The following is a 23,539-nucleotide window of genomic DNA, read 5'->3' as shown; positions in this document are numbered from 1 at the left end:
ATCAATAAAAAATATATTGAAAAAAAAAGAAGAGGAAAGAAAAGCTTGCAGAACAAAAATGCAATGAGGATGACTTGAATGATCATGAAAAAATAAGTTATGATGAATTACCAGAAGAAACCAACATGTTAGAGGATGAAAGAGAAAATGAAAAGGAAGGCAATGCTGAGTGTGAAGAAGAGGAGAACACGGAGGAGGTCCTCGCAGATGAGAAGGCTCAACCAGAGGACACAGATTCAAGTACTGAAGATATAACAGGTGCTCCATCTAAATGGCCTACCAGTGTATCAGCACATGCATCAGTGTTACACATCTCCTTGTGTTTAGAGGGTCAGTTCACTCAAATTTTCTTTTCCTTTCACAAGTCTTGAAGATATTAGTTTATAAAATGCTGGAAATCTTGTGGAACCAAGTTTAAGCAGTAAAGCATTCAGGAGACTTGTGTGTTACATGTAAGCAAGATCACTTTCCATCTTCCTAAAATTAGGTAAAGGTGATGCCTCTGTGCCCTGGGTCATTTGCAGCTGGTGGCCCAGGGCATCGGGTTCTCCAGAGTGTTTTGACCTCATCAAACAAGGAGCCCTGCTCTAAAAAGAGAAACACTTTACATGAAATATCTGCTGACACTCAATTACAAAGGGACCATTTCTTCACTATAAATTTGTGATGAAAAGTTAAAGGTACAGAGAAAATGATTCGTGAAAGTTGTTTTTTTCCCCTTTCTGTCTGAAATACCTCAGATTTTGCATTATAATCCATGTGTCATCCCAACAATTATATATAATGAACTGCACTGACATGATTTTCAAACATTCATGGTCTTGTCCATTTTCCTAAAATTAGACAAAGGTGATGCCTTTGTGGCCTTTGTAGCTGAAGGCCCAGGACGTCAAACTCTACCAAGTTGTGACCCTTGAGATCTTACCAAATAAAGAGCCCTGTACTAAAAATAGAAAAATAAAAAGTTAAATGTACAGATATTGATCCTACATGTTGATCAAGTCTGAAATGGCTCAAATTTTGCATTATAACCCAATACATGAGCCCCAAAACCCTTAGACATGATATTCAAACATTCATGGTCTCCAGATGATGACCACCATCAGATCTCTGTTGAGTTTGCTTCCTGCTGTACTTTTTCTTGTTTTAAATTTCTTGAAACCATAAAACATAAAGTCATAAACTTTGTTTTATAACTACAGAACCAGTGAAATTCCTTTTTAACTGAAATTCTGTTTAGTGACAGTTAACAAATTAGCATGCTAATGCCAAATTAAGATGGCACACTATAAACATGTTTATGACACAATGTTTGCAGAATCAGTGTTTAAAAGTATGCTACCATCCTAGCATTAGCATGTAGCTGAAAGTAAAACTGAATAAGCTTTACACCTGATATTGTCTGTTCAAAAAGTACAGTCAGTGTTGCTAGCCTCCAAAATATCGTGCTAGTATGCTATATAGCCACAAAGCCAACGTAGCAAAATGTTTACAGGAACTAATATTCAGCATTTTTAATATGTCTTGATGCATTCTCAATCATCCAGGAAAGTAAATCTCCAAAAGTTGAATCTGTTCATCTGGACGTAGCGTTTTGTGGGAGAAACGTTTCGTCACTCATCCAAGTGACTTCTTCAGTCTCAGCTGACTGCAGGTTTCCCCAAACCTTATAAACAGTACATTTGCATAATGACTGAAACCAGCCCACTGAAGGAACAATGGGCTGTGAGGTCAGTTCCTTAATCATAATTATGGAAATTCCCATGACCATTGATCAACAATCACTGACCAAAACCGACTGATCAAAGAACACTGATCAATGGCCATGAGTACCATTCACAGAGAGTTGGGGAATGGCTGCAATCACAGCATTGTAAGATGGCGAAAGATGTACCCTTAGGCCCCCTCCTCGATTCAGAGATGGTCTTTCCCTTTTTACGTAAATGGCCTCCTTGACTCCGCGCTCAAACCAGCGTTCCTCCCTGTCCAGGGTGTTACATCCTCATCCTTGAAAGAGTGTCCACTGGCCTGTAGGTGTAAATAAACTGCAGAGTCCTGGCCTGATGAGGTTGCTCTTCTGTGTTGTGCCATCCGCTTCGCTAGAGGTTGTTTGGTTTCCCCGATGTATAAATCCTGGCAATCCTCCTGGCACTTAACAGCGTACACTATGTTACTCTGTTTGTGTCGGGGGACCCGATCCTTGGGGTGGACCAGTTTTTGGCGCAGCGTATTTTGGGGTTTAAAAGCCACAGAGACCCGGTGTTTAGAAAAAATGGGTCTCAACTGTTCCGATACTCCTGACACATATGGGATCACTAAAGGTTTTCGCCTGGGCAGCGGTTGTCCTTCTCTCCTGGATCGGCTGGAGCTTTCTTTAGGTGCCTTCCCAGCTTTGACAAAAGTCCAGCTGGGATAACCACATTTACTCAGGGCCTTCTTGATGTGCTGTTCTTCTGCCTCCCTGGCCGCTGTGTCAGTGGGGATGGTGTTCGCTCTGTGTTGTAGCGTCCTGATGACACCCAGTTTGTGCTCCAGTGGATGATGAGAGTCAAACCTTAAATACTGATCCGTATCGCGTGGGTTTACGGTACACGTCAGCTTTTAGATGTCCCCATTACTGATGGAAATCTCACAGTCTAAGAAGGCTAACCTGCCACTTTTCATATCCTCCCTGGTGAATTTGATGTGTTGGTCCACCGAGTTAATGTGATCCGTGAAATGTAGTACGTCCTGAGATTTGATTTTCACCCAGGTGTCATCCACATATCTGAACCAATGGCTTGGTGGTGTTCCAGGGTAGGATAGCAACGCCCTCTTTTCCACTTCTTCCATGTACAAATTGGCCACGATGGGTGAAACTGGGGAGCCCATGGCACACCCATGTTTCTGCCTGTAGAACTGACCCTTGTATGTGAAGTAGGTGGAATGAAGACACAGTTCCAAAAGCAAACACACTTGGTCGATGCTGAGAGTGGTCCTGTTGCTGAGGTTGGTGTCATCCTGTAATCTCTTACGGACATTTTTAATAGTTTAAATGGATTTTAATACTGATAAATACAAAAAAAAATGTAGAGCAGCATTTGTTTTTCTTTGTGATTTTACCTTTAAGTAAAACAGCAGCTTTAAGGAGACTGGCAGGATTCTTTTCCTGTTAAACCTGAGATGTAAGACACACCGTAAGGCCACAAGGTAGACAAGCCAAAACTATAACCAACTGCCCTGAGGGAAACCACAGGGTTGATGTGGTGCCCGCTGGTTTAGAGTGACTGAACCTAAAAGGAACTGAAGCAGAGACATGTTTTCCTTTACTGTCAGGTTATCTGACCCTTAGACAATGACACCATTATTGTCATGGCTCTGGGTCCGTTGGACCCAGTATGTTGAGTTTATTATATTATGATTTGTTCTCGTATTCTCTTGTTGTGCTATTAGTGATTATGATGATGATTATTACTTCTGGTTTAGGTTTTGTTTTCTCGCCCTCATGTTTAGTTCAGGTTCCATGTGTTTTATTCTGTCTCTCTTTCAGTGTCCTGTCTGCATCCTCGTGTAGTGTTCTCTTGTTTCCTGTTTTATGGTGAAGGTCTGCGTCTCTTGTGAATGTGTTCAGTTTTACCTGTTGTCTTGTCTTGTTAATTACTCCCAGCTGTGTCCACCACCTGTGTGTAATCTCCCTGTGTTTCTCTGTGTATTTAAGTTGGGTCTTCTGCCTTTGTAGTTGCTGGTTCGTCTGCGTTACTTGGTATGTTATGGTCTGCGTCTCTCCGTCCGTCATTCTGTGTATTTCCCCGTGCCTCCCTGCATCTCTGTTTCTGTTAGTTTTTCCCAGTTTAGGTTTTCTTAGTTTTACGCTCATCCTCGCCATCTCTGTTGGACTTACTTTTGAGTAATAAACTCACTTGCACCAGAGCTGCCGCATCTTGGGTCCTTAATAATTCACACACGGCTTGCCCCGGCAATCCGTGACAGTACGAACCAGCCCCCATGGACCCAGCAGCAGTAAATCCGTCCGAGGAGCTCCGGGACGACATCTATAATGTGGAGATCCTCCTCGGGCTGTGGCTGGAGGACCCTCCGAAGGAGCTTCGCCGCGCCGTTGAAAGCCGGCTACAACGGCTCTTTTCCGGCCTGCCATGGCTAGTGGAGTCGCTTCCCCCGACCATGCAGGCCTTTCTCTACAACACGCCACACCTCCAAGCCACAACTGCCTCGCTGCCCGACCGGCCGGATGTGGTTTTGCCCGGCCCGTCGGAGCCATCGGCGGGGAGAAAACGACGATCGCGCCGTCGGCGCGCCACCCCACAGCCGGACGTTCGGATTTCTAAATTGCCGGCTGTGGTGAGTGAGGACTCTGTTTCTTTTTCGGACTGTGGAACTGTTTATTCCGGGGCTGTGTTTTGTGTGGCAGAGACTAAAGTGAACAGCTATTCCTCTGCTCAGTCAGCTGCCCACTCGCTCTCAGCTCAGTCACCAGTGTCAGCTGCCCACTCGCTCTCAGCTCAGTCACCAGTGTCAGCTGCCCACTCGCTCTCAGCTCAGTCACCAGTGTCAGCTGCCCACTCGCTCTCAGCTCAGTCACCAGTGTCAGCTGCCCACTCGCTCTCAGCTCAGTCACCAGTGTCAGCTGCCCACTCGCTCTCAGCTCAGTCACCAGTGTCAGCTGCCCACTCGCTCTCAGCTCAGTCACCAGTGTCAGCTGCCCACTCGCTCTCAGCTCAGTCACCAGTGTCAGCTGCCCACTCGCTCTCAGCTCAGTCACCAGTGTCAGCTGCCCACTCGCTCTCAGCTCAGTCACCAGTGTCAGCTGCCCACTCGCTCTCAGCTCAGTCACCAGTGTTAGCTGCCCAGCAGCAGTCTCCAGTGCTCCCAGCTTCACCCTCAGTGCAGTCTCCAGTGCTCCCAGCTTCACCCTCAGTGCAGTCTCCAGTGCTCCCAGCTTCACCCTCAGTGCAGTCTCCAGTGCTCCCAGCTTCACCCTCAGTGCAGTCTCCAGTGCTCCCAGCTTCACCCTCAGTGCAGGCCCCAGTGCTCCCAGCTTCACCCTCAGCGCAGGCCCCTGTGCCGCCTGTAGTCCAGGCCCCTGTGCCGCCTGTAGTCCAGGCCCCTGTGCCGCCTGTAGTCCAGGCCCCTGTGCCGCCTGTAGTCCAGGCCCCTGTGCCCCCAGTGTCACCTGTAGGTCAGGCCCCTGTAGGTCAGGCCCCTGTGCCTCCAGTGTCACTGTTACTTGCAGTTCAGGTTCCAGTATTACCAGATACACCCGTTCACTCCATGCAGGGAGAAGGCTTTATGTCTACGCAGTGTACTTTTCAGGGTTTAGCCGCCGTTGGCACAGTTAGCCACTCCAGGGCTTCCCCAGAGGCTAGGTCTCAGTCCCCAGCCGATTCTGGACCCCTGAAGATTAAGCAGCCCCCTGAGAACCACTTCATGTCAGCGTTGCCTGGGCAGAGCCAGTGCTCAGTGCATTGTCAGTCGCCACTGTGTCAGCTAGTGGCCTCCATGACTGCTGGCTTGGTCATGGCTTCTGCTGGAGGGTCCGTGGGACCACTCCGGCCTTCGTCTCGTGTCTCCGCTGGAGGGTCCGAGGGACCGCTCCGGCCTTCGTCTCGTGTCTCCGCTGGAGGGTCCGAGGAATCCGTCCAGCCTTCGTCTGCTGTCATCGCTGGAGGGTCCGAGGGATCCGTCCAGCCTGCGGCGCCTTCGTCTCCGGCTTCCACGCCGCCGCCAGCTGCAGCATCACCGTCCACGCCAGCTGCAGCCTCACCGTCCACGCCGCCGCCTGCAGCGCCTCCGTCTCCGGCTTCCACGCCGCCGCCTGCAGCGCCTCCGTCTCCGGCTTCCACGCCGTCGCCTGCAGCCTCATCGTCCACGCCGCCTGCAGCGCCTCCGTCTCCGGCTTCCACGCCGCCGCCTGCAGCGCCTCCGTCTCCGGCTTCCACGCCAGCTGCAGTGCCTCAGTCTCCGTTTTCTCGCCCTCATGTTTAGTTCAGGTTCCATGTGTTTTATTCTGTCTCTCTTTCAGTGTCCTGTCTGCATCCTCGTGTAGTGTTCTCTTGTTTCCTGTTTTATGGTGAAGGTCTGCATCTCTTGTGAATGTGTTCAGTTTTACCTGTTGTCTTGTCTTGTTAATTACTCCCAGCTGTGTCCACCACCTGTTTGTAATCTCCCTGTGTTTCTCTGTGTATTTAAGTCGGGTCTTCTGTCTTTGTAGTTGCTGGTTCGTCTGCGTTACTTGGTATGTTATGGTCTGCGTCTCTCCGTCCGTCATTCTGTGTATTTCCCCGTGCCTCCCTGCATCTCTGTTTCTGTTAGTTTTTCCCAGTTTAGGTTTTCTTAGTTTTACGCTCATCCTCGCCATCTCTGTTGGATTTACTTTTGAGTAATAAACTCACTTGCACCAGAGCTGCCGCATCTTGGGTCCTTAATAATTCACACACGGCTTGCCCCGGCAATCCGTGACAATTATACCCATTAAAATACTAACATTTGTCTTTTTTAGTGCTCCAAATTATGCTGTGAGGAAAATGCTGACTCATAAACTTCCCAGTATTTGTCTGACACTCATGTTAGCAATCTTAGAGAATTATGCATAATTTATTTTTGTCGTTACTGTGTCTGATTGAACTGAAGCTCATTTCTGTTTGTCCCCACAGGACAGGAGATTAAGAAACAGACAGCTCTAAAAGAGAACTGGATCCCCAGCATCGTCTGCAGCATTACTAAAGATATCTACCATTATGTAGGGGAGGATATCGTTATTTATGAATCCATAGACTCTTTTGGAGCAATGATGTGGCCAGCGGTGAGTATTTATGAAAACTGTCAAAACACTATTGAAAGTGGACCTGTTGTACGCTTTCTTGATTTCTGTCTTATATACATTGTTACGGAAGCCTGTGAGCAAAAAGCTCAGGCTTTAGATTACTGTAATTTCTTAGTTTCAGACAGTTTTTTTAGTCTTGGAACAGTATGATGTCACTTAGAAAGGATACCCTATATATGGTCATGCATGTGGCCAATCAGAAGTGGCTTGGCTTAAAGGAAGGATGGCCTTAGAGGCAGAGCAGCTAAAACAGCTTGTTTCAGACAGTGGCTGAACCAAGGCCCAGTAATTTGTAAACTATAAATCATGGAAAGCTATTATAAAAATTACATAAGTATACATAGTATGATCCTAACAGCAGGACCATACTCATTAATTTGATCTTGTCTGATCCCCCTCTGTCCTGAAGGCGTTGGCTTTGTGCTCCTTCCTGGAAAACAACAGGCACATGGTAAACCTGAAGGGAAAGGTGGAGCTGGGAGCAGGGACAGGACTGGTGACCATTGTGGCCAGTCTGCTGGGTGACGGTTCTCACACAATCTGACACAAAACACAAAGCATGTATATGCAAACACGCAGAGGCACAGAACATTTCACAAGTCTTGCAACACCACAATGCCCTTGTATCGCTGTAACGATGATGTATTTCTTCATCATCAGGAGCTTCGGTCACAGCCACAGATTTGCCAGAGATGTTAGGGAATCTCCGGGCTAATGTGATGAGGAACACCAGAAACCGCTGCAGACACACGCCCCAGGTGGTTGCTCTGCCATGGAGCTACGACCTGGAACGCACCCACCCATCATCGGTCTACCACTACGACTACATTCTGGCAGCTGATGTGGTCTACCATCACAACTATCTGGGTGAGCTTCTGGTCACCATGAAGCATTTCTGCAAACCGGGAACAACTCTGATCTGGGCCAACAAGGTCAGGTTTGAGTCTGACTTGACTTTCACTGAGAACTTTAAAAAGGCCTTTAACACAAGCTTATTGGCCGAGGATGGAGAGATGAAGATCTTCATGGCAACAAGTAGAGACTGAGAGGCCAAAAAGGTGTGGTTAGATTTCCTGAGACGCTCCCATGAGATAAGCCATTGAAGTGTACAAATTGCCAGCAATTCAAATGGCTCCATTGAAATAATCCAGTGTTTACCAATGCTGCTTTGAGCTTGAACTAAAATTTGTTACCTGCTGTTTTATACATGTTGGTGGGGGATAAAAGAAAAATCTGAGGAGATGAGTGTGAGTTTGGATCTGCTTTGGCAGTAAGGTTTGCTGAACAAATGTTCAGATACCAAATTCAAGGCTGCTGAAAATGTGATCAGTTTTGAAAATAATCGCCCAAAATATGCAAAATCATCTGCCTTCTATGGTGCAGTCCCTTTCTAGACTCATCAGACACTTTCTTGTGGGTGCATGTTACACTGGTCGACAATAACCATCATATGGGAAAATTTTCTGTATCATGCTGATAACACACATCTTGTACACTTTTGTAGAGTTATATTACATCCTCCAACACTCTACACTCATATTTTGTAATTAATACTTAACTAGAGCCGATACACACTTACCTACCACTTTATTAGGTACACCTTGCTAGTACTGGGTTGGACCTGTTTTTGTTTTTTTGTTTTCTTCAGAACTGCTTTAATTCTTCATGGGATAGATTTAAACATCTCTCAGAGATTTTGTTCCATGTTAACAACAACCGCTCTGAGATTATTTGAGCTTTGGGATATTGTGGATTATCCTGATAGAAGTTGCCATCAGGAGACGGGTACAAATATCCTCCACACCATTACACCACCACCACCACTAGCTTAAACCATTGATTCAAAGTAGGATTCATGTTTTCATGTTGTTTACATCTCATTTTGACCCTAAACATCACAGCAGAAATCCAGATGTTTTTACAATCTTCTATTGTCCAGTTTTGGTGAATCCATGTGAGTAGCCTCAGTTTCCTGTTCTAGCCAACAGGAGTGGCACCCGATGTGGTCTTCTGCTATTGCTTCAAGGTTTTGCATGCTGTGTGTTCAGAGATGCTCTTCAACATACCCTGGTTTTAATGGGTGATCGGCTTCCCAACAACCTAACATATTCACTTTCCCAAAAAAATCTGACTTTTTATCCTTGCAGGCCTATAAATAGTCAGTTTATGGCAGATGACTTTGTTGTTGCTTAGACTTGAACTGTCATATTAAGATGACTTTTAGCCATCTTTTTCCTCAGATGGTAGAATAAGAGGCAGACAAGAAGCTTGGGGAACAGAAAAGACACACAACAATAATAAATGTAGGTTGGAGAAAGGTGTATTAAAGGCACCAATTTTGTCTATTAGAATAAAATGATGTCAGCAACTGACTAGATTGTGTGATTGACAGCTTCTCAGATGTAAAGATTTTCTCTTAAATATACTATGTTTGGGATAAAACAAATCATCTGATCAGGACTCACTGGGCTGTGGGGTACGGAGGGCCATAAGTGTCACAAGGAATTAAATTAAACACACAATTAAGTAACTGTGAATAATTAAAATTGGAAGTAAACAAATGTGTCAATAATTAATCAAAATTGGAAATAACTCAAATATTTAATCAATAGAACGTCATTTAAATAGGAAAAAAAATATTAAATGGCTTAAATGAAGCAAATTGAAATTGAACTTTTTTTCCCCAATTTTAAGTATTTATTTTATTCATTTTTGGCTCTCTCTGCCCTCCATAGTAAGTATAAAAGAAGCTATGAAATGTCTTTTCTTGGCATGTCAGCTGTACCGCTTTTAAGTCTCTTTTGCTGTATGTGCAAGTGATGCTCAGTGAACACATGAATTCTTCCAAATATTTTTATTCAGTGTCATTTTTCTGATTGTGACTTATTCCATGTGACCACAAAATAGTGACAGTAGCTCGGGGTCTTTCCCACGTCATCAAGGAAGAATAGGTATAAAATAATACTAAGAGCATACAACCTTATCTCGTAACATTCGATAAAATATTGGCATTTACTAGATTTTATGACTATAAATATAAACACAACCATAAGAAGCTTTTCTGAAGTCTTTCTCGACACCAGCGGAGTGAGAGCAACGGATATGAGACGTCTGTTTGGTGCCATGAAGTGGACGGTAAAGTCCTGTGGTGAACGTTAAGGCCTTTTTAAAATTATTTTTAAAGTGAAACTGTCATTGGCAGCGTGTAATTGTTGATAGCAGAGCCCTGAATGCAACATCTGTCTGAAAAACAATCCAAAACTCCAGAAAAAGGAGAAAAGAGAAGATTTAAAAAAGAAAAATGGATTCCAGCAGAGAAACCTGAGACTGCTGCTGAGAAGCTAAAAACAGAAGCATGATTTGTGACCACCGATTCACCCCCAGAAGAGATTTTTCTGCTCCCCTTGAGGACAAGAGGCTCGAAAGCAGCTGCTTTTACATTCGTAGGCATGGACCTTCCACTTGAGAGACGTCTTAAAACAACATCAGGGAAAGATGAGACCATAAACAGTCACAAAATCCACACCGGAGGGTGGGGGTTCATCTTCACATGTGGGGCGTGACACCACCACCACCTCCTCCTCCTCCTCTCCGATATGGTTTACGCCTTCATACATGCAGCGATGATTAAACCAGCTTAACATGGAAAATCGTTCTTTGGTTAAAGTGATGAAACAGAAATCATACTTTAAGTTCTATGGATTTAAAGAAAAAAGGGGAAAAAAGAAGATCTGTCCATGTTAGATACGTTCTTAAATACAACTCTTTGAAGTTTTGCTGAATAGCTTCCAGAAGCATGTTGTGAGGTTTGTCTATTTTTAGAAGCATTTTTTCCATCTATACCGTTTTCTTATGCTTGCACAAGGCAGCGTCGACCATTTACACATCACATCGTCACTACATGAAGAAAAAGCATGCACAAAGCCTCAGAGCCGCGCCTATTCCAAGGTAAGGAGAGGAAAATAAAATGTACATTAGCTGCAAACCTCACTCAATTCTCACACACGCACTGAAGCCCTAAACTTTTCAGCAGATGAGCATCGTGTATCATAAACTCTGAGCTCTACTCAGGCACCAACCTTGCCTGGATTATTTTGAGTAGAGAAACATGTGGCACATGGCAAATGTCCAGACCTATGACGTTCAAAGAAAAAAAAAAAAAGGTCTGTGTAAATTAGATGAATTGGACAAAAGCACTGTTATAGTCCTCAAAAGCAAAAAGCAAAAAACAAAACTTATGCTCAGCTCCCCTCTAAATGGCTTTCGTTACAGTCTCGCTGGGAGAAAAGTCAATGTACACAAAAACACCCTCACAAATAAAATTCACTCACAGACACGCACACATGAAAACAACGTCAGAGGATACCGTCGGCGATTAAAAATCATTCAAATAGAAACAAACTGAAAATCCGCTTCCACAAAACTATGCTTCCTCATGCATATACTCAAAACACATCGATTAGAATAATATTTGTGTGTTATATACCTATTGCATCTTAATATTCTGTAAGTTATGAGTGTATGTACATTATTTTATGACACTGTGTACATGTGCAACGCGTGACTGCTGCACAGAAACTTGTCTTAACACTGTGTGAAAGTTTCACGATGAAATCAGATCCGAACACCCTACCGCTGCCCGCGACTGCATCGTGACGTTAGTGAGGTCTGTTTTAGGTGGTTGTGGAAGGCGGCGGTGACGGCCCGCACGCAGCGTGCACGCGGCTCGTCGCGCTGCTGATACGAGCTTCAACGCATCCGTCGACACCACTGAAGGTTGATGGGTGAAAGCGGATGAGCGCCTCCTGTGGTCAAATCCTCCCCCTACGACCTGCGTTTCATCCCATCAGAAAAGGTTAAGGTACATGAAGAAAGGCACCTCAAAACTGTTGTGTGTTCTGAGACAGACAAGAATAAATGGTAGCTTTAACCCAGGTGGGCTGGACAATCAAAAAGAAAAGAAAAAAGGGAGATTGAGCTCTGTCCGTGACTCCCTTTTAACTCATGGATCAGGCCCCGTGTGTCTGCACATGTGCAGCAGCGAGTCCTCCGTCTTCTCTCTGAAGTATAACAGCAAGCTTTGAGCACTCAGTTTGTTTTCTTAGCTAATAAACGGGGTCGTGGCCCTTTTGTTTTTTTACAGTATTTACACCAGACAATGAGGTTTTTCATGTGAAATGAAGTCCAGACAGCTGAGAATGGGGTGGATGTGAATGCCTCCAAAAATCTGTGGATGACAGCAAAATAAAGGACGACGACTGAGTTGCAGGATCAAGCCCACCCTGGAGAGAGTTCAGAGCTCTTAAAAACTAATTTATTGGTTGTTTTTCTTGCTGAACAGCCGAGGCTGCTTGACAACATGTTTAAAGGTAACTTCAGGATGAGCGTGATCCCACCGCTTACGCTCGCTGTCATCATTTATTTTGGTGTTCATCAACAATTACATTTTAAAAAAAAAATCTGAGGAGGCAGCTGGTTGGTTGGATGCATAGACCATGTGACCCTGAGGGACATGATATCGTAGTTGTCATGTGATGGGACCGTGGGTGGCCGTGCTGCCCGAGCATGCATGCAGGTGTGTGCGCGCCTGTGCCTAGAACAGCGTGTAGTCGGCGGGGTACATGACGGGGAGCCAGTTCTCGCTGAAAGCAGCGCAGTGTGTCCATCCGAGGTGACGCATGAGCTGAGGAACAAGAAACAGAAAAAAAAAAAAGAATAATTAAAAATCACTGCAGTGAAAAAGACGTCATTGTGTGCTGGCCGTCACTGCTGTTGTACCTGGATGGAGTTCTTCATGTTCTCCTTGCTGGGCTTCTCCTCCACCATCTTTGAGGCGTATTTTAAAGCCCGCCCATACATCTTGTTCACCAGAGCGTGTTTATATGAAAACATCAACACCTGAGCAGCCAAGGCAAAGAAACAGAGAAAGAAAACTTTAGCTATGACCCCAAATCTTTAAAAACAAACAAACAAACAAACCAAAAAAAACAAACACCAGTTTGACTTCTCTTACCTTGGACTCAGTTAGCTCCGCCCACTTCTGCACCTCCCAGAATGTATCCATCAGGGCTTTGGAAATGTTCTGCAAGATGTCATCAGAGCTGCTGGCCGCCTCCTCTGCAGGCTCTTCAGCCACCGTCTGCCCCGTGGCGACAGCCCCGGCGCCATCCTGCGACGCGGGGGGCAGGAGGAGCTGGTCGGCCAGAGCGCAGCCCTTCCTGCACAGGGCGTCGAGCAGGGACGACTTCTGCTTCTCCATGTCGCTGAAACAAATATTACCACAGGTCAAGAGCAGCACGGCTGCGTTAAGCCTATTTTTTTTTTTTTCTAAAACAAATTAAGGAGCCTAAATTCTAAAATGTACTTCATGTACAATTAAAAAAAAAAAAAAAAGGCTTGTGCTTTTTACTTGCTGCACCTCTCTGTAAATATTTCTCCCTCCAGAACTGTGAGCTCTCATCTGTGATTAATCGCCCCACCACAAAAGTCGCAGCTGATGATTTAAACTTTTTCTCTCTTGCCATTTTAACATCTCCCTCTATAAAGATTAGCCTGAGCGAACCTTATTTATATGTTAATAAAGATGTGGTTTGATGACCATCAGAATAGTTTTTCTAATATGTAATTTTTCCTAGTAGGTTTTCAATGGGTTGAAGAGTTGAGCTCTTGTATGAGCTACAAAGACAAACTAAACTAATAAAAGGTTTGATGTGTGGGACACCTTCACAGGGGTTCATGCTTAATCTAAACAGAAATATTTAAAACTAGTTTGTGGTGTTAACGCTGCTCCTTGGTGCGACATACCTCTTGATAGAAGCGGCGTCCGGCCGTGGGTCCGTCTTCATGGTGAGGTAAACAGCCAGGGCTGTCTGGTCGATGCGGGAGATGACGAGGTCTGCTGCTGACACCACCTCCTTGAGGCGTTTTGCACGCTCCTTAAACGCAAACAACAAAAAAAAAAAGGCTGAGTCAACACGGTCGCACAGTTTAAACTCCGTCACATGACTCCTGGCACATTCTCCGTTCCTCTTTCACCTTTTCCGAGTCCAGCTGGTGGAGTCTTTGCACATGCAGCGGCAGGTAGTCCGCGTAGTTTTCCATCAGTTCGTCATAAACAGCGCTGGAATCTAACCTGAACGGCAAAAGGTGACACACGGATGAGCGAGGAATGAAGCCAAGTTGAAGCGTTGGCGGACATAAGAGATGAGAAAGTGCACACACTTGGTCATCCACTGAATCTTCAGATCCCTCATAGCTTCTGCAAACTCGTCCTTCACGTCTTTCTCCTTCTCTCCTTCCTTGTCCTTCTCCTTCCCTCCATTCTTTGTTTTGTTGGGAGCAGGAATTAAGTGGTAGAAGACGGGAACGACATCCTGCATAAATGCACATACACGCACAAAACAAACAAACCGGCTGAGTCGAAATAGAGTCATTAAACCTTCAGCATAATCCATCATCATGATCCCAAATTCTCACCCTCTGCTTACTTAAAGCACCAAAATCCTCCCGTTTCACTGATTTTTTTTTTTAATTAAGAAAAAAAATACCCAGTTATAAAAGTTTAAATTATAACTAAAAAGATAATTGTATTGACCACCAGAAAACTAACTACTCTGTCGAAATAACAATGCATCAAAGAACAGAAATACTGACATGCTTTGAAATGATAAAGCAGAAGTAACAAGTCCTAGCTTAAGGTAAAGAGTAAGCCATTTCCAGATGGTAGGAGAGCAGTGGACGCTCTGTTGTACAGTGTTTCTAGCTCATCCAGTACCTTTTTAAACTTCCCTTGTCGTTTTGCTGAGGCCTGCCCCTGGTGGTCAGAATAACACACAGTAAGGAAGAGACAACACAAGCACACCAGAAAAAAGGATTCTCTCTTTATTTCATCTTTCATCCTCACTGGCAGACTCGGAGAGTCCGCACACCTACCTGTTGCTCATTAAACGTGTGGTCTTAGATTTAAATCTAAACACATCTGATCTACTCATTTCCTTTATTCCTTCAGCAGGGAAAACTGAATGCAATCAGTGCATTATCAGAACTATTTAAAAACATCTACAGCAAAGTGGAAAACACTGATCTGTAAATGGCTGCTAGAGTTCAAACTGAAGTCTTTTGCGCCGGAGCCACCGAGTAAAGCCACAAACACACAAAAGCTTAAAAAAAATTAAAAAGAAAGAAATTAAAAGGTGATTCATGAAGCGGGTCTTCAGAGAAGTTAAAGTGAGCGCTTGCAAACTAAGGAGAACCAAGACAACAGGCTCTGCAAATAAAATATTTGCAACTGTGGCAATTATTGCAAACATCCCTCGGGCCCAGTGGTAAGTAGCAAATCCCCCTCACATTAATTTAGTTGGGAAAAAAATCTTTTTTGTCTTTTCCAACTAAAGTTTTTCCCAATGTTCCAAACAATCGGACTCAACTGTATCCAATGTGTGAGAGAGCTGGCATTTACCACATTAGATTGATTCTGGATTGAAACAGAAGTAGAAACGAAGCCAAATGAATGAGAAAGAAAAATATCAGGCTTCAACTTAAACAGGACAGCAAAGAACAAGTCCGGTTTGTGCGTGGAGGGGAGCAATCGAGCACCGGTGTTTTCTGATCCTCAGGACTGCGAGTCCTGCCGGCTTCACATTAAACGCATCCAAGTGAATGCTTGGCAGGAAATGTGAAATCCAGCACGACTTTGGGTCCTGATGAGCAGGACCACATATTTCTTTGAAGTATCGAACTTTACAAAGAACAAAGCTACTCACAGCTTTCTTGCCATACTCGCTCTTGGGCACAACGAGAGAGCCTGAAAGGTAGCATCCTGGGCTCGTTCCCTTTGGGATCCTGTAAACAAAGTAAAGGAAGAAAGAGAATAAATTCAGAATAAATTCAGAGCTTGCAGCTTGATACCACAGAGAGTATCTGTGGTAGCTGAAGTGGATGAAATGAAATGTTGCGTGTAAAGAGCAACCAAATCTATTTAGAGACCAAAAATAGTGCTGCGGTGCAAGGCCACAGGAAATAAAGAGTTTTGGAGCATGGATATGCAGACTAAATATGGCTGGCCCCGGGTGGGTTTGACTCACTTGTCATCTGGCAGGCCTGTGACGTAGAAAGGTTGTGTGGCACCCGGGCACAAGGTGACAGAGTTCACCTTCTTCTTGGCCATGAGGGCAGCGCGATGTGTCTCATAGACATCCAGGCTGAGGGTGGTGGAGAGACGGTGAGAAACCACGAACGGCAGATCCTTAAGTCGCTCCAGCTCACTGGACTGCTCGTGCCGGACCTGCAGCCGGATAGTGTAGTCTCCCTTCTCCAGCTTTAAAGAATACTGTAAAAATAAAACAGATTTCTTTTTTTAAATCCACTTTCCCATCATCATAAAGCAGGTACGACCTGCAGGTATGAAGGAGCGGTTCAGAAATGCGTGTACAGGTATTCCTTGTGGCACCGTCTTCATGTGTACCTGGTGTGGATAGGCGTCGCCGGAGCCCAGCAGTCTCTTATTCTGGTCAAACAGCATCCAGAGCTGACTGTCAAACTCTGACTCGTACAGCAGCTCACACAGCATTGGGCAGCTGGGTGTAACTTCTCCACTTTTGGGCTAAAAACAAGCAGGAGAAGATTATACACACACGCAAAAAAAAAAAAAAAGCTACGTTTTCCTCTTCATATGCTGTGCAGGTGGTTTTACCTGGTGAAAGCTGTAGGTGAGCACGACCTCATAGAGTTGTCTGTTATCAGGCAGAACATCCCTCATCCCCAACGCTTTTATCTTCGAACTTAAGGGCCTACAAAACAGACAATGGGCTCAATAAAGGAGCTACAACTAAAGTTAGAACCAAATTGTGCACACCTACACTCACCTCAGAGGCTGAACCCACGACTTGAGGGTGATAGTTGGAGACACTTCCTCGTATCTCAGTGGTGAAGACACTTCGAAAGTCGTCACTCCCTCCGAGGCATGCTGCGCAGACACAAACGCGAGTCAGAAAAGAGACAGAAGAGAACCGATACGGTCTGATCGGCGTCGTATTTCCTGCTGTTTCTGTTCTCTTTGTTCTTACTATGTGCAGGGGTGACGGAGACGTGTTGAGTCCGTGGAAGGCGATGGTGTAGTCCACCGTGACGTCACCCAGGCTCGCCCACCAGCGTGCAATGCAGAACTCTACCACTTTACCTGACTGGAGAAGAGATTAAAAAGCACAGTGCTTATCCACACTGTTTTGTTTTTCCACATCATAATTTTCATGTTGAATCCAAGCCAATATAATATAAATATACATACCAGAACAGGGAAAGCCTCAGTTAGTGAGCCTCTCTCCAACAGCGACGAGAACTTGTAGAACTCGTTTGCTCTGTAGGCTTTCTGTTTGACCAGGTGCACCGCATGGAGAACAAACTTTGACGAGACGTCTCCCGAATGAGACGTCAGTGTGACCTCTGCAGGAGAGACAAGAACAGAGGTTAAAAAACAGAAGAAGATGATGATCATGATGAGAGAGAGGGTGAAAAACCAAGAGGTTCTGAGGTGTGCGCAATCAAGATATCCACTATATGGTCAAACATGTTGGGCCACACCTCTTAATCGTTGAGGTGTTTTCACTCCCTTTGCCACAGGTATATAAAAAAAAATATCAAACAGCCAGCCGTGCAGTCTACCTCTATAAACATTTGTGAAAGAATGAGTCATTCTAAAGAGCTCACTGAATTCGACTGTGGTGCTGTAATGGGATGAGCCCGCTGCACCAAGTCAGAAATTTCTTCCTTCCTAGATTATATTGATTTGGAGATTATGTAGTCTTTGGTCCTGTTCCATGCATTTCCATTTGAAAATAGATGTAACGATTGAGAATTGGATCTGTCTATGACTCCTCATCAGCTAACAACTTGGGAATGTGAACTAAAACTTGCAACCAAGCCCAGGAAAGTGTTCCCCGTGTGCTGTTCTGTGCATATTTTTTTATTTTAACATTTTCTCTGCAGGGAGAATGGTACTGGGGCACAAAAAAAAAAAAGCTGGTACCTGCAAGGCACCACTAAATTGCTGTGCACAAATTTGGAACCAACTATAGGAGTGATCCCGCAAGACCAAACCATGATGCTTCCCCATGGAAATTAGTCCAACTTCTGCTACTTAGGGTTTGGCTAATGTGGGCCAGTTCTCTGAAGGGAGGCAGATCAGGCCCAGCATTAGCACAGTGTCAGTGGAAAACAGTAAGACACTGACCTGCCCAGGTGGCTCCCTGAGGAACAGTAATGAAGTGGCGTCTGATCTGGCCCGGTCTAAAGTGGACGTCTGTGAAACACACCTCCTGATTACGACTATCTGTCACTCTGTAGGAAGAAAGAAGATCCATCAGACAGAGAAACACACAAACCTCTTATGCGGAGGGGGGGCAAGCATGTACTGACTTACTTGGCAGGGATAACAACTGTGATTGGAACTCTGAATAGTGGCCCACAGGTAGAAGCTGCTGTATCATACCCACACACCTGAAAGACAAATTTAAAGTGAACGTAAGGGCACACAGACACATGAGCTCGATTGTTTGACTCATTCTCCCCTTCACGTGGTGCCCACCTCTGTGTAGTGGACTCCCTCTCTCAGTCCAACAGGGTCGATGCGGACGTTAATGTGACGACACTGGTTCATGAGCTCGAGGTGGGAGGGGCACTGGACCCACGGGGCAGCGCACGTGAGCGCCAAGTGAAGCTGCAGGTTGATTCGCTCAGAGTTTCCTGTGATGGAAGAAGAAGATAGCTACATTTTTTTTTAAAAGAACAAAAAAATAAATAAATAAATAAACACATGATGTATGAAAGTACCTGTGTTCTCTGGAAAGATGGGCTCAATTCCTACTCCGTGATCAGTGGGTCCAAGAACGTGGGCTGGGTCCCTGAGGTAGATGCCTCTCTGTGTTCCCACACTTACCGAGAAGCCTAGGTGGCTTGTGGGTAAAGAGGCGTGCTGAGTGAGGTAGTCTAACGCCTTTTCCACCTGAGAGGAAGACAAAACGATACATTTGTTTAACATCCATCAGGGAAAGAAATGGCAGAATATCAGGTTGAAACTGTTACAATCACAGTACCTGGATTATTCCGTGGCCCTGTGCAAACACCTCGATGTCATCAACCTTCAGAGCAGTGTTTTCCAGCGCTCTTCTCACAGCAGGAGCTGAGGGATGGATCCCATTCTGCTTCAATCCTTTTTCACAAAACAGCAAACACCAGCATCAGCTTTGAATTCACACACATTTCTCTACATACAGCAGGCCGAATTATCACATCTCACTGGACCCACCTGAGAGGACTAGTGCGATGCCGCCACAAGCGTTCGGGGATGACATGGATGTGCCGTTCATCAGCTGGGTACCACGAAGGGTCCAGTTGGGCACGGATGCAATGGCACCGCCAGGGGCGCTGATGCTGACCCCCAGGGCCCCGTCGGTGCTGGGACCCCTCGATGACCAGGTGTACTGGTTCGGAGGCAGCTTCTCCCTCAGGGAGTATTCTGCCACCATCATGTCTGGCGTCACGTATGCGCCAACTCCTGCAGAATTAACAAAGCAAAAATGAAACCAAGCATGGCTGAACAGATGTTTTGATCCAGAGGTTATCAATCCGTGGTCCAGGACCCACTGCAGGTTAAACAGTCTGAGAAGCATTGGTTTCATCCAAGCGTGTACCTATAACACTGCTGGTGGTTCCTCCTGGGCAGCCGACTGTAGTGAGGCAGGGGCCGTTATTTCCCGCGCTTGACACAAAGATCACGTTGTGTTTCTGCACAGCTTCAGTGATCACCTCACAAATCCTCCTGTAGGACAAAAAGACAGCGACGAATGATTAACAGAAAGCAGCGAGGAGCGAGAGAGGCAGCGCCTGCTCTCCATGTACTTACCCTGAATTGGGCCAGTGTGTGGCCTCCCCATAACTGTAGTTAACCAGGTCACACTTGTAGTTGATTACCTCAATCATCTTTAAATGAGAGACAAATAAAGAATAAAACGGTGCAAACATATACAGATATTTTCTTTAAATCTATATTCTCAGGACTTTGAGGAATATACCGCGCGGATGAGCCCTGTGCCTGTTTCCATTGTGCTGAGGCGGGTGTCTCCAATCTTCAGAGCCAGGATTTGGGCACCCGGGGCCACACCATTACGTTCGGGCTCCTCTGGGAAGTAGCCTGCTGCGATGCTTGCCACATGTGTCCCGTGAGCCCCTTTAGGAGCGCACAAGCAGCATTAGATCATGTGTGAATACCGTGTGGACACATTATGCCACCCCACTCTTACACCCAACACATTTTTAAACCGACTATTAGGCATATTAGGAATCTAATACGCTGGGATGGCTCACCTCCGCTGGTGACTATGCAGAGCGTGTTGCCGTCATCATAAATATTAACAGAATAGTTAAGCATCTCGACAGTTCCTAACGTGGCGTACTCATGTGACTCTCTGTATGAGCTCAGCACAGTGCACTGGGACAGTTCTCCGCACTCTGAAGTGTCAACTACAGCCCTAAAGGGAACAAATCACAACAGGTCACAAATAGATTACTGGTAAACAAGGGAAGGCTGTGAAAAGAAGGGATAAACAAACAACAACAAAAAACTGTAAGGACACAGAAGGGGAAAGAAAATTAAAGGTGGCCGTACTTCCATGTGACGCCATCGTGCCAAAGCACACAGTCATATACAGGCCCAGGATCACTGTACTTCTTTTCTAGCGATGCCAGGAGCTCTGACTGACACTGCAACTCTTCTTTCTGCAACTTCTCAATCTGTGGAGAGACCGAAAGATGAGAGATACAGCCGAGGCATCCCATGCTAGTAAAGGGTGCCTAACTACACTCGGAAAAGGCAAGAAATGAAGCTCAATACGTTAGATCCTCTCACATTCCCTCCTTATTCCTCTTGGTGATAGCAGCTATTCTTGCTGCTCCATTTTCTTTGTCACTTCCGATTTTGATAGTTCAAAATTGTTTATCACCATTCTTGTTCAATAATCAGCCCACAATCCCACTTCTTTAAAAATATTTTAAAAGTATTATTTGTGCCATTCTCACTTTCAAGTTCTCTCCTCCAGGTCGCTCTATGAATTTATAAATGTACATATTTTCTAACATAAACGTTGCCTTTTTCTCTCAAATGACCTCAAGGGAGCAGGTCTGACCTGTGAGGGGTTTGGATGAGCGAGGTCAAACTCTTCCGTCTTGCGGCAAACCTCAGCGAGTGCTGCTCTGTGTGGCGGGTCCCACATCTTCTCCTTTCGCTCTTTCTAGTAGTCAAAAACCACAACAAAAAAAAAACAATAACTCTCCAACACAACACACAGTCTAACATACAAGCCAGGAAATAATCTCAGCTGAAGAGCTGTCAACAGGGACACTCCAATTATGTTTTTCCCTCATTCATTCACCATGTGAGTGTATTATATGAAAAAAAAGCTATAAACTCTTTCCAAAATTTTCCAAGTATGGATAATCAATTCAGAATAAAGGTCAAATCCTATCAGTTCACTGATTTCAGATAGATTTTCTATGAGAGGGAAGAGGACAATTCAGCAGGTTTTTTTTGTTTTATCGCCAAAGCTGATTGAAGTGTTGAAACATCAGGAAAAAAGGCCTGTCTGTGACTCAGGTGTCCAGAAGCTCCACTGCCATGAGTCTTTTGAGCAGTTGCTATCATGTCCAAGCTTAATTGTCCACGTGTCAGGAGTACTGGGCTTTGTGCTCATCAAAAAAAAAAAAAAAAAAAAAAAAAAATCAACACTGTGTCAGACAAAGTGAAGTAATAATGCCACCTCTTCCTACCTGTACTCTTTCTTTCAGAGCCTTGGGGAAGAACTCGTAGCCATTTTTAACTCCAATGCGATACTTCCCTGATGGATTGACCCAAGCAGGAGGGACCTGGACGACATTAAAAAATATGCAGTGTGAAACAGATGAACGAGAGCGCCTATAAAGGAATGTTTTTAATGTTTGTGTACATTGAAGTGTTTATATACTGACCTTGAGCATTCTGCCAGAGAGGCCGGTGATTGTCCCATCTTTAGGCTCCGCCACGGTGGTCATGTTCACGTCGCCACTGCCTGTCGTATCGATGATGTCAACAATCTTTGGCTTCCCCTCAGTTGTGACCTAAGAGAACAAAAAAAAAAAATATGAAAGAAATCAGCAATCCACTAGAATACAGACAGAAAAAGGTGCACATCATAACCAGTATCCTACATTGAATGGGGAGGGGGATATGGACAGCAAACTAAATGAATCGTCATCCATAAATCAGCTAAGTAACTCAGCCGGTCTTGAGTAAAATGATACCTGAAAAAGCTCAACGTGCTTTTTAACATGAGGATTTGTTTACTACCAGAGAAGCAGTCAGTTTCAGTCTCAGCCCCTCAAGCATGACCGAAGCAAGAGAACAGAAAATAAGCTCATGTATTGTGAAAGCTATCCAGCTAGACTTACACATGTGCACTGAAATAGGCAGGTTTAGAGTAACATGTAGTGTTTAACACTGTATTGGTCGGCTTATTTTCTTACGTTGTGACTTGGCAGTTAGGATAAAGTTTCACAGTTTACGGGCCACTTATCAAAACGCCAAATACGCTTAGTTTACTCTGCCTTACTACTATTAAGCTAGCTACAACATCCAGTCAGCATGTAAGTCTAATAATGTAAACACTGGAATAAAGGGGGTAAAAAAAAAAAAAAAAAAACACGAAAAGAATTCAGCAGCTAGCTTCCAGGCTGTCATGCTAGCACACATTTTAACTTACTGGCTAACTGTACGCCAGACTAGCACGGAAATACACTCTGACAGCAGGGGTAAACACACACTAATAGCTCCTTTGCCTTAATTTGGTTGTCATTGTGGCGTTAAAGTTAACTACTGGTGTATCCACAGATGCTAAGTATCTAGCTAGATGACTAGCCGCTGCCGTTGTATACCAATGAAGTGAATGAGTCGGCCCTTTAGCTTCGCTAGCTTCCGCCAACTAGGTCGTGGCTTAACACGAGGCAGCCGGTCAGATCTACCTGCATGCCGGGGGCCCCGGGATCCACGCCGGTGTCGAGGATGGCGATGAGCACCCCTCGGCCATCATACTCGGGGAATCGGGTGAGGTAAGAGGCAGCGCCGGTTTCTTTTTTGGGGAGCAGCCCGTGGAAGGGGAACGGCTCTTCGGTAGAATGAGCAGCCATGATCGGAAGAGCGACAATGAAAACAAAGCAGCGAAATGGGGAAGAGAGCAACAGTACGCGTGTGGGACTGACGGGGAGGAGAGCTGGTTAAAGGGGCAGTGCTTCCAGTAACCCCCAGGCCAACAAGCAGGCCTTTATCAGCCTGTTAACTTATCTGCTTTAGTCTGGACTGGGTTTTTACTGTCATGTGAACTGTCTGCTGGCTGGAAACCAAGATGTGTAATTGAGCAGTGTATGACTGCATGAAAGCCAAGAGGTTTCACATTCTTGATAACATCCTTGCACACACACACACAGAGGTGGCTGACTGATCAAACTCAGAGGTGTATCAGCATCTGCAGTGTGTGCAGAAAAGTTGATTTTGTCTTCCTCACGCTGTTATCATTTTTGTGTTTGTGAAACGTCATCTCTATGTCACCCTGAGCAAAGGTCTCATCGGCCACCTGTAGAGGTGAGCAGGACTTGTACGCTGTCACATGCATCTTGTAAATCCTGGGTCATTAGTGAACA

At 45.1% G+C, this 23,539-nt stretch overlaps 2 protein-coding genes across 3 annotated transcripts; one reads left to right on the top strand and one right to left on the bottom strand.

The window, feature by feature from the left end:
- Positions 1-100: 100 nt before the first annotated feature.
- Positions 101-9,166, top strand: LOC116312260 (protein-lysine methyltransferase METTL21C-like). The gene is made up of 4 exons (XM_039609494.1): positions 101-258; positions 6,651-6,799; positions 7,230-7,341; positions 7,481-9,166. The coding sequence occupies exons 1-4, from the start codon at positions 126-128 to the stop codon at positions 7,864-7,866; spliced, it is 780 nt and encodes a 259-aa protein (XP_039465428.1). The 5' UTR covers positions 101-125; the 3' UTR covers positions 7,867-9,166.
- A 493-nt stretch (positions 9,167-9,659) lies between these two features.
- On the bottom strand, positions 9,660-23,141 carry tpp2 (tripeptidyl peptidase 2). Of its 2 annotated transcripts, XM_031729596.2 has the most exons (29): positions 22,865-23,141; positions 21,836-21,964; positions 21,638-21,733; positions 20,998-21,102; positions 20,481-20,605; positions 20,180-20,343; positions 19,888-20,042; positions 19,719-19,795; positions 19,507-19,634; positions 19,122-19,370; positions 18,910-19,025; positions 18,647-18,818; positions 18,402-18,559; positions 18,237-18,313; positions 18,048-18,154; positions 17,106-17,260; positions 16,885-17,001; positions 16,684-16,784; positions 16,512-16,608; positions 16,284-16,421; positions 15,904-16,148; positions 15,583-15,661; positions 14,595-14,633; positions 14,042-14,193; positions 13,856-13,952; positions 13,625-13,755; positions 12,834-13,083; positions 12,599-12,718; positions 9,660-12,503 (listed from the first exon to the last, which is right to left on the bottom strand). In XM_031729596.2, exons 1-29 carry the CDS (start codon positions 23,027-23,029, stop codon positions 12,414-12,416), a joined length of 3,834 nt encoding a protein of 1,277 aa, XP_031585456.1. In that variant the 5' UTR covers positions 23,030-23,141; the 3' UTR covers positions 9,660-12,413. The 2 variants fall into 2 exon arrangements, with proteins under 2 accessions (XP_031585456.1, XP_031585457.1); XM_031729597.2 differs by lacking the exon at positions 14,595-14,633 and having other exon boundaries at positions 12,364-12,503.
- Positions 23,142-23,539: the final 398 nt, after the last annotated feature.

Source organism: Oreochromis aureus, linkage group 1 (genome assembly GCF_013358895.1).
Source record: "Oreochromis aureus strain Israel breed Guangdong linkage group 1, ZZ_aureus, whole genome shotgun sequence".
NCBI classification, from domain to species: Eukaryota; Metazoa; Chordata; class Actinopteri; order Cichliformes; family Cichlidae; genus Oreochromis; species Oreochromis aureus.
This window is presented reverse-complemented; position numbering and strand designations above follow the sequence as displayed.